This window comes from Colobus angolensis, unplaced genomic scaffold (assembly GCF_000951035.1).
Source record: "Colobus angolensis palliatus isolate OR3802 unplaced genomic scaffold, Cang.pa_1.0 Scaffold249, whole genome shotgun sequence".
NCBI lineage: Eukaryota > Metazoa > Chordata > Mammalia > Primates > Cercopithecidae > Colobus > Colobus angolensis.
Genome location: NW_012115699.1, coordinates 38,748 through 48,374, shown reverse-complemented (window position 1 = coordinate 48,374; position 9,627 = coordinate 38,748). Strand labels below are relative to the sequence as shown.

Here is a 9,627-nt window from a genome sequence, read left to right as displayed (position 1 = left end):
CTCGGCCTCCCAAAGTGCTGGGATTACAGGCTTGAGCCACCGCGCCCGGCCTATGATTGTTATTTATTTTTTTAGATGGAGTTTCGCTCTTGTTGCCCAGGCTGGAGTGCAATGGCGCGATCTCGGCTCACCACAACCTCTGCTTCCCAGGTTCAAGCAATTCTCATGCCTTAGTCTCCCGAGTAGCTGGGATTACAGAAATGCGCCACCACGTCCAGCTAATTTTGTATTTTTAGTAGAGACGGGGTTTCTCCATGTTGATCAGGTTGGTCTCAAACTCCCTACCTCAGGTGATCCGCCCGCCTCGGCCTCCCAAAGTGCTGGGATTACAGGCATGAGCCGCTGCACCTGGCTGATTGTTAACTTTTAATTTGCACAATCTTTAAACATCAGTATTTAAAATGCGTTCACATTTGTTGCACTTCTCCCAAAAAAGCAAAGCCTTACTGTTTATTAATTGGATGATTTTGGACAAGTCTGTGCATTTATTCATATCTTATTCCATGTCAGAGGACTGAGAGTACAAAGGTGAAAAAGACAAAGTTGCTGTTCTCAAGGAGTATACTTTAGATACATAAGCTAGTAATAAACAAACAGGATGATTTTAGCTCATGACAGGGCTACACCGACAGTAACAGTGACGTGATGGAGTGATGGGGACGAGGTGCTTAAAATGGGGTTGTCAGGAAAGGCCTCCACTAACCACCAGATCTCATGCGCTTATCTTGAGATTTAACCCAGCAAACCTCTTCTGAGCCAGCTGGCACCACTGATCTCCCTCTCCTCCTTCAAACTGTTGCCTTCCTTAATTTCTGTGACAAGATACTGGTGTCGCTATCTCCTTGTCTCCTTCTACTTCCCAGCTCCCTTTTACAGCCTTCTACGCAGGCACATCTTCTTTTGACCACCCATTAAATTAGCTGTTGGCCTGCTGGCAGCTGGAAAGAAAGTTCAAGTGCAGCACAGGCCCAGCATATGATGCTGAGTCAAGTCCAGACAGCTTCCTACAAGGTGACATAAGAGTTTCTCCAGGCTAGGACACAGGTCCACCTAACCTCCTAACACATTATTCAACACCAAGGAACAACTAAGCAATAAGGTTAAGTGCCTATACTGACTGCAAGGCATGTTACACAGTGCATAAAGCAAACATGATTCTTATCCTAATGAAATTTACACGATAGTTCAGAAACATGACTTACATAAAAGACAATATGAAAACACAAAAAACAACAAAAATACACACAAGTTGTGGGAAACAGACTATAGTTGCCACTGGAGTTCAAGGAAGGAAGCCCTCAGACTGAACCTACCAGTGAGGGAAGGCACTAAAGGAACTGGAAGGACACAGAGCCCATGGTTATGTAGTGTCACAGTGCTGGATTCTGGATCTAACAGGCTGATTCAGTGATGCTGGACACACTCTGTAAGTTAAGGCCCAGCTTCTAACTTCAAACAGGTTAAGGTGAACTAAAAATTGAACCCTGGATTAACGAGTGAAGACTTCAGTGAAGAGGGCCAATGTTCTGCCCTTCCTTCATCTCAAGAAGTAGTTGGAACAACAAAAGTGGGAGGTTCAAACAAGAGGGGGCTGGAGCCAAGGGAAAATAGAGATGATATAATTTCTTTAGGTCCTGGGTCTGCTCTGGGTCTTAGGGAGAATGATAGAAATTTGGAATGGTTCTTGAGGTCCTCTGTTTTCCTGCTCAGAACATCAGGGTAGACCAGATAGCTTTGGAGCCAAAGCCCAGCTAGTGCTAAAGAATGTGGATCTGCCCAAAGATTCCTCTAGCTGTACGCTGAATGGGGCAGAGGTCTAGAAGATAGAAGCAACCGCATCCCAACTGTAACACCTCAAGAACGACAAGTAACAAATCCCTTACATCTTTATAGCATATTTAAACTAACATAGGCCTTATACGCATATAGATGTCATTCTGTCATCATTTGAGGTAGGCATATTAGACTGATCCCATTTTACAGATTTTAAGGAAATTTGGGAAGTGATTTGCTGGTGAATATATAGCTGGGCCTAGAAGCAAAGTCTTAAATGTTCAACCTGGCACTTCCTCTGGAGAGGATAATATTCCAATAGTCCCGATCTAAACAGGACTTCCAGTGCCCCAAGCAAAGCTCCTCAGAAAAAGACATGATCCTTGACTCAGAAGGTCTACTCTGGGCTCATGCTTGAAAGATCCTTGGACAAACTGGTCTCCAAACTCAGGTGGGGTTAAAACACTGAGATATGAGGGGTGGGAGGCACAATACCAATAGCTGACTGTATTTTCTAGGGAAGAACATCTACTCTGTGCCTAAAACTGTGTTCTCAAAATCCACTGGAAACATATCAAAATCGTAAGATTCACCAGACTTTCACTCATTAAAGCTTTGCTCCTAATAGCCTCCATTCTTCTCAACCCCAATATGAAAAATTTCTCTTTCAACTGGGGTAACTAAAACCCCAAAGAAGCCATCAACAATCAAAGGGGAAAGGCACTTACAATTTCAAATTCTGTGGTACCAAAATGAAAGCTGAAATCCTTGCCTCTCAAGCAAGAAAATCCACCATGACACTGGCCCAAGGGAATCTTTCTCTCATGCTGCCTTTTACAGTATCTGGTACCCAAGACAATATTACAAAAGCCTTAAGGGTTTCTTCTTCTTCCCCTTTGGTCCCATTTAACAAGGAGTATGTGAAAGTGATCATCTGAAAAAAACCCAGCTCTGCTCTGATCCCCAGCAAAGCAGCTCCTCTGATTCTCTCTGCACCTGGCCTATGGCACTTCGGTGGGTTTGTGCCTCCCAGGGCAACTGGGACATTGTTTGGCAACCTGACATTGCTTTTGTCTCCCCTCAGTCCAGAACACTAGGTATGGTACTTGTGCAGCTTGCAAGAGTGGGAAAGTCTCCTGGTCTTTGAGCCTTAGGAACCCAGGAGTTAGTCCCTTTAGCCAAATAGTCATTACCCTTTCAATGTAATGTCCTTCTTCAGGTTTCATGGTCTTAGTCCCTTTTATCCATAGTATTCCTTTCCTCTTTTCCCGACTGCTCTGGCTCCTCCTCTTTCCCTCTGGCCTACCCAGTCTCAGGGCTTCCTTGTGGGCTGCCTTGACTCCACATCTCCTCCACAGAGGTAGGATGAAGGCAGAGACACTTAGACTGTCCTATGCAGAGTGCCTCTGCAGTGGCTAGGCTGCAGCAGATATGAAGAGGGATCTACAGACTGATTTCCTGCACTCATCTAGTCACTAAGGTATGTTGTGCATAGAGGAAGAGAAAAGAAAAGACAGCAGCTGGGCAATCAGTCTGTGATTAATGTGGTTGCAATCAGTATGTTGTTCACCTGGCTGAATGTCTTTGGTGGGCAGAGACTGATAGGAGAGCTCACAATTCTTAGGTATCAAGGACCAATGCAGTGGTTTTCAACCCTGGTTGTACTTCAGAATTCTGGCAGCTTGAACAACAAACGCAGAAAAAACATCTGGGGCTCCACCCCAGAGATTCAGCTATAATTGGTGGGGGCAGAACACAGGCATCAGTATTTTTTAAATTGCTTTCTAGGTATTTGAGTGTATAGCCAGGGGAAAGAACTTTTTTCTTTTTTTTTTTGAGATGGAGTCTCGCTCTGTTGCCCAGGCTGGAGTGCAGTGGTGCAATCTCAGCTCACTGCAAGCTCTGCCTCCTGGGTTCACACCATTCTCCTGCTTCAGCCTCCCGAGTAGCTGGGACTACAGGCATGTACCACCACACTCAGCTAATTTTTTGTATTTTTAGTAGAGATGGGGTTTCACCGTGTTAGCCAGGATGGTCTCGATCTCCTGACCTCGTGATCCACCCGCCTCAGCCTCCCAAATGTTGGGATTACAGGTGTGAGCCACTAGCCAGGGGTAAGAACTTTAAATGGGAAGTTCTGACTAAAAGCTAAATTTACATTTTCGGCAATGGGAAGCTATCGCAGGTTTTTGAGCAAGAGAGAAAACATGAACATGGCTGTAGTGTGAGAAGCTTCTCCTGATCAAAATGTGCAGAACAGACTGGAATGAAGAAATGCTAAAAACAAAGAGACTTGGCCAGGCGCGGTGGCTCAAGCTTGTAATCCCAGCACTTTGGGAGGCCGAGACGGGCGGATCACGAGGTCAGGAGATCGAGACCATCCTGGCTAACACGGTGAAACCCCATCTCTACTAAAAATACAAAAAATGAGCTGGGCCAGGTGGCGGGCGCCTGTAGTCCCAGCTACCCAGGAGGCTGAGGCAGGAGAATGGCGTAAACCCGGGATGCAGAGCTTGCAGTGAGCTGAGATCTGGCCACTGTACTCCAGCCTGGGCGACACAGCGAGACTCCGTCTCAAAAAAAAACAAAGAGACTTGGTAAAAGCCAATGGCTACAGTCGAAATAAAAGGTAAGAAAGCCCTAAGCTAAGTGGTAGACAAAGAATGGGAAGAAGGGGATGGATTTTCCAAAAGCACAGGACTGGGCAATTTCAGGACTGTTTAGAGCAAGGTGGAATAGCCAGGCTGCTCTGGGCCGTAAGAGGAAATGGCTTTCCCAAGTCCAACTGGCCTCCAGACCCACCCATACCAAAACAGCAGAGAAAGAATTTCCACTATATGGGGAGTTAAGAACCCAAGAGAAGAAAAAGAATATAGAGAACTCGGCTCTTTCAGGGGACAAGTTCAAGGACCTCCAACCTAAGCAATAAAGACTGAGACAAAATTTAAAAATGAAGCAAAACTTTATGCATTCACAGATTCTCCCTCCCCTCACCTAGAATTCTGATATAGAAGAAATCACTCTTCTCCTAGCCAAAGTATTTACTCTCTTGCCCTCACTCAAGGTGTCACAAATGATACCATTAATTCTAGGCCACCTAGAACACCAGGCTCAGCTCACAGAAAAAGGCAGTATCAACTGCCGCTTCAAGCATCTTCCTAGGTATTGCCTTAGTCAGAAAAGAACAGCCAACACAGTGAAATTGGTAGGGTGGGGTGGCTGGGAAATGTAATCATTTACTGGAGTGTAACCTGGTACTCCAAACAAAGGCTTCATTATCCTCAGCCAAAAGCATGGAGGGCATAAGGAGGAAGTGAATGGTTGACCCATTTGAGACAGCACCAAAAGAAGAGATGACTTCACACTTCTGGAAGATGGCAACAGGCAGAAAAAAAACATGCAATAATTAAAAGTGAACTGGGACACACCTTCAGTGTCAGTATATCTCAAATTCCATTTTTCCCTCACCTTTCCAAAACAGCCACGCCTTTTAACCTGTTTATACAATGCTTGATCAAATGGATCACTCTGGAGCACAAAAACATTAAGTTGTTACTTTATTGTAGAGGAAAAATATCCTGAAAACACTTGTTAAATAACAATAATTCCTGACAAAATCACTCTTCAGGATGTGTTAGCCTCACCATCTGGTGAAATGGAGTGAGCTGTCCCTCACCTCAGTAATAAGCTCCATTAATATTGCCATAAACCACAGGAAAATCCAAAAGATTTTCTAAATGGCTTCCAAATTTCTGCATAGATGCCCTTATTGAGCCCAGAGGTAAATATAAACAAATTGACAGAGAAATTAGAAGGACAGCTGAGAGGAAAAAAATGTTAACAATTGGTGAATCCAGAAGGAAGGGTATATGGGGGTTCATTATACCATTCTTTCCACTTAATTTCTGAGTTACAGTTGCTTTTGGGTGATCATGTTCTCTTTCTGACTTGTCTAAAAAATATGTTCAGTTATTTCTTTTCAAACCTGAAACAAAATCAACTCTTTCTCAGGTGATGCCCCACTTTCTATTCTGTCTACAAAAACTTTCAAAGCTTTCTAGAAACCTTAAATTAAGGGGCTACAGTACACTGATATGGTTTTGTTGTTCTTGGAAGGTGTTGGACTCAAACGCTCATCGAAGGTCTGTGATGGTCACTGCTTTGTCCACAACGGTCACGTGGCTGCAGCTCTGCAATAGGAAAAAAGAAAGAAAGGTGGAGTCCTAGAAAATTCTGAAAAGTCTTTTTTTTTTTTCCTTCATACAGGGTCTTGCTCTGTTGCCCAGACTGGAGTGCAGTGGCACAATCTCAGCTCACTACAACCTCCGCCTCCCGAGTTCAAGAGATTCTCCTGCCTTAGTTTTCTCAGAAGCTGGGATTACAGGCACAGTCACCATGCCCGGCTAATTTTGTGTTTTTAGTAGAAGTGGGGTTTCGCCATGTTGGTCAGGTTGGACTTGAACTCCTAACCTCAAGTAATCTGCCTGCCTCAGCCTCCCAAAGTATTGGGATTATAGGCATGAGCCACTGTGCCCAGCCTGAAAAGTCATTTAAAAAAACCCTTTTTTGGCTGGGTGCGGTGGCTCACGCTTGTAATCCCAGCACTTTGGGAGGTCAAGGTGGGCAGATCACGAGGTCAAGAGATCAAGACCATCTTGGCCGACATGGTGAAACCCTGTCTCTACTAAAGAAAAAAAAAAATTAGCCCGGCGTGGCGGCGCACACCTGTAGTCCCAGCTACTCGGGAGGCTGAGGCAGGAGAATTGTTTGAACCTGGGGGGTGGAGGCTGCAGTGAGCCAAGATCGCACCACTGCACTCTGGTCTGGCAACAGAGCAAGACTTTGTCTCAAATAAACAAACAAACAAACAAACCTTATTTAAAATGTTCATTCCAGGCTAGTGGTTCTCAGTCTGGAAGCCAGACTGCTATTTAAGTGGTAGTTATGGTAAGAGTCTGGGACTCATTACTATCACCAGTTCTACCTGTACATGGAATCAGTGTTTGCCCATATACCTTTTGTTTATTTTTAAAATGTATGTACATTCTAGACTCATTCTTTTTGATGCCTAAGCTTGGGAACAAATAGTGTCATCCCTAAAATATACATTACTTTATTTATTTATTTATTTTTTTTTGAGGAGGAGTCTCGCTCTGTCGCCCAGGCTGGAGTGCAGTGGCTGGATCTCAGCTCACTGCAAGCTCCACCTCCCAGATTTACGCCATTCTCTTGCCTCAGCCTCCCGAGTAGCTGGGACTACAGGCGCCCGCCACCTCGCCCGGCTAGTTTTTGTATTTTTAGTAGAGACGAGGTTTCACCGTGTTAGCCAGGATGGTCTCGATCTCCTGACCTCGTGATCTGCCCGTCTTGGCCTCCCAAAGTGCTGGGATTACAGGCTTGAGCCACTGCTCCCGGCCACATTACTTTAAAAGAATTACTGAATTCATCACAGTTTTTTGGGCTATGATGTCACCCAAATAATAAAGTATACCTACTGTTACTTGGTGAGAGGAGAATGCTCCCTTTTGACAACAGGGGTCTTTATAACCGAAAACGTGGGCACTGGTGCCCCAAACCTTTTTTCCTGATAGTGTAGTCTTTGTTTCAACATCCTGGTACTTAGACATTCCAAGGCAGACTGATCTATTTTTGAACAGATTTGTCAGAAAGTTTTTCCTCACGCTCAGCAGAAGACCATCATTCCATGAAGTCTTAGTTGTAGCGCTAGGACTGACATGAAACACACCCAATCCCTTTTCTCATACATCAACTCTTCTAACACTTGAAATCAGCTCTCAGATCCTTCCTAGGATTTCTCTTCTAAACATCCCCAGTTCCTTTTGAGTGTCACGGTTCTTAGGGGGTCCCTTTTTCATATTGCTGACTTTTCTCTGAACCCAAAAGAAATAATACTCCATGGCCAGCATGGAGTCATGCAACACCATCAAATCAGATTGGAGGGGCAAATGGAAACATACTGATCTTATCATCAACTAAACTTTTTATTCACAGACCACAGCATAGGGAAAAAAAAACTTCGTAGGCAGGTCATAAAGCCCCTATGATTTAAGCAAAATTCTACAAATATACTTAATTTACCTATCTTAAGTGGCTTCTCTCTTCCTTTGCATTCAAATCTCTTACTGAAGTACAGGCTTAGAAACTGACATTGACGAAAGGAAAAACTAACATTTAATAAGCCAGCGACTGCATTAGGTACTTCCTGCACATTACTTCAGTTAATCATCTCAAGAACTCTATAAAGTAGGTGTTATTATTATGCCTATTTTATAGATGGGAAAACTGAGGCCCTGGAAGGGTAAGTAGCCTAATCAAAGGCACACAGTGGCAGAGCTAAGATTCAAATCTATTCCTATCCCGCAGTGCTTCTCATGTACGTCCTTACTATTGACATCTGGAAAGGTAAGTGACAAGGCTGGTCTTCTGTGGGGATCAGGAAGGATGATGCATTTCATCAGCTCTGACTGTCCTCCCTGCCTGAAGCACAGCCCCAGTTTCTTCTACATAGGTAACGTACACAGAACAGAGGTGGATCCTTGCTGTGTGGGTGAAATCCTTTCTGGCGACAGGAAGAAATCTCCTCTAGTCCATGGTCAGTTAGTTTAAAGAATCCAGTTCTGAAATTAAAAAAAGGCAGGCTAAGAGTCAAGCAAAGGTGTCCCTCCGTCCCAAACACATGCACACACACACACACCAGCATGCGCACTCACACAGCAGGGCAGAGGTCATTGTGAGACAGCTTCTGTAGGATGCTGCCTCATAGGTCTCTTCTCTGGTGAATGAATCACAGTTAGAGAATGATTCATTACTGTCATCACACTAGTTTTGCTGAAGAATTCATAGTAAATAATCAAAGTGGGAGTAAAGATAGGATTCGGAATTGAAAAGAAGTGCATTCTGAGATAATGTGTTTGATTTGGAAACTTTCTAATCCAACATAAAACTCTTGGCATTCCTATCGCTTCAAGACAAACACTTCAAATTTTTTGTAGACTTTTCTTAGAATAGCAACTAAGTTGTTACTTGGGTATCTTTTTGAACAAGCATGATAGATTAATCATGATATGGTGCTTAAAAGGAAGCCCTTTAGAATAACCAATTTATACTACAATCTATGTGTTTTACAAAGAACAAGGCCGCAAGAATAGAGACCTTTTCCCCTGAGGCTTTCTTCCCTATTACCCCCTTGAAACACCCAGAACCATGCCCTTTATACTCACTCCTGGAACTTTGGGGAGCAAACAATGGCTATCGACTCTGGCAACATCATCTGGTAAGAGCAATGAGTGTGTAGGTCGACACTGGAGAGAAACGCTGTCTGTGTGGGGTGAGTCTGAGGAGAGAAAAAAAGTCAGAGGACTCTTAGCGAGGTACATGGTAGTCCTTCCTTATTTGCGATTCCCTTTCTGAGGTTTCAAGCTACCCATATCAACTGCAATCTGAAAATATTACATGTGATAAGATATTTTGAGAAAGAGAGACCATATTCACATAACTTTTATTACACTGTATTTTTATAACTGTTCTATTATAGTTGTTGTTAATCTCTTCCTGTGCCTAATTTATTTATTTATTTATTTATTTTTTTTGAGATGGAGTCTTGCTCTGTCGCCCGGGCTGGAGTGCAGTGGCTGGATCTCAGCTCATTGCAACCTTTGCCTCCCGGGTTTATGCCATTCTCCTGCCTCAGCCTCCTAAGTGACTGGGACTACAGGTGCCTGCCACCACGCCCGGCTGATTTTTTGTATTTTTTAGTAGAGACAGGGTTTCACCATGTTAGCCAGGATGGTCTCGATCTCCTGACCTCGTGATCCGCCCGTCTCGGCCTCCCAA

General features: G+C 44.0%; 1 protein-coding gene across 1 annotated transcript in view; it reads right to left on the bottom strand.

Annotated features, from left to right (window-relative positions):
• Positions 1 to 9,627, bottom strand: part of STAMBP (STAM binding protein) — a 47,717-nt gene that overhangs the window by 7,854 nt on the left and 30,236 nt on the right. Inside the window, exons 9-11 of the mRNA XM_011946035.1 lie at positions 9,015 to 9,127; positions 8,312 to 8,411; positions 5,862 to 5,963 (exon numbers count right to left, since the gene is read on the bottom strand). Coding sequence (XP_011801425.1) covers positions 5,907 to 5,963; positions 8,312 to 8,411; positions 9,015 to 9,127 — 270 coding nt within the window. The 3' untranslated portion in view covers positions 5,862 to 5,906. The remainder of the gene's footprint in view (positions 1 to 5,861; positions 5,964 to 8,311; positions 8,412 to 9,014; positions 9,128 to 9,627) is intronic.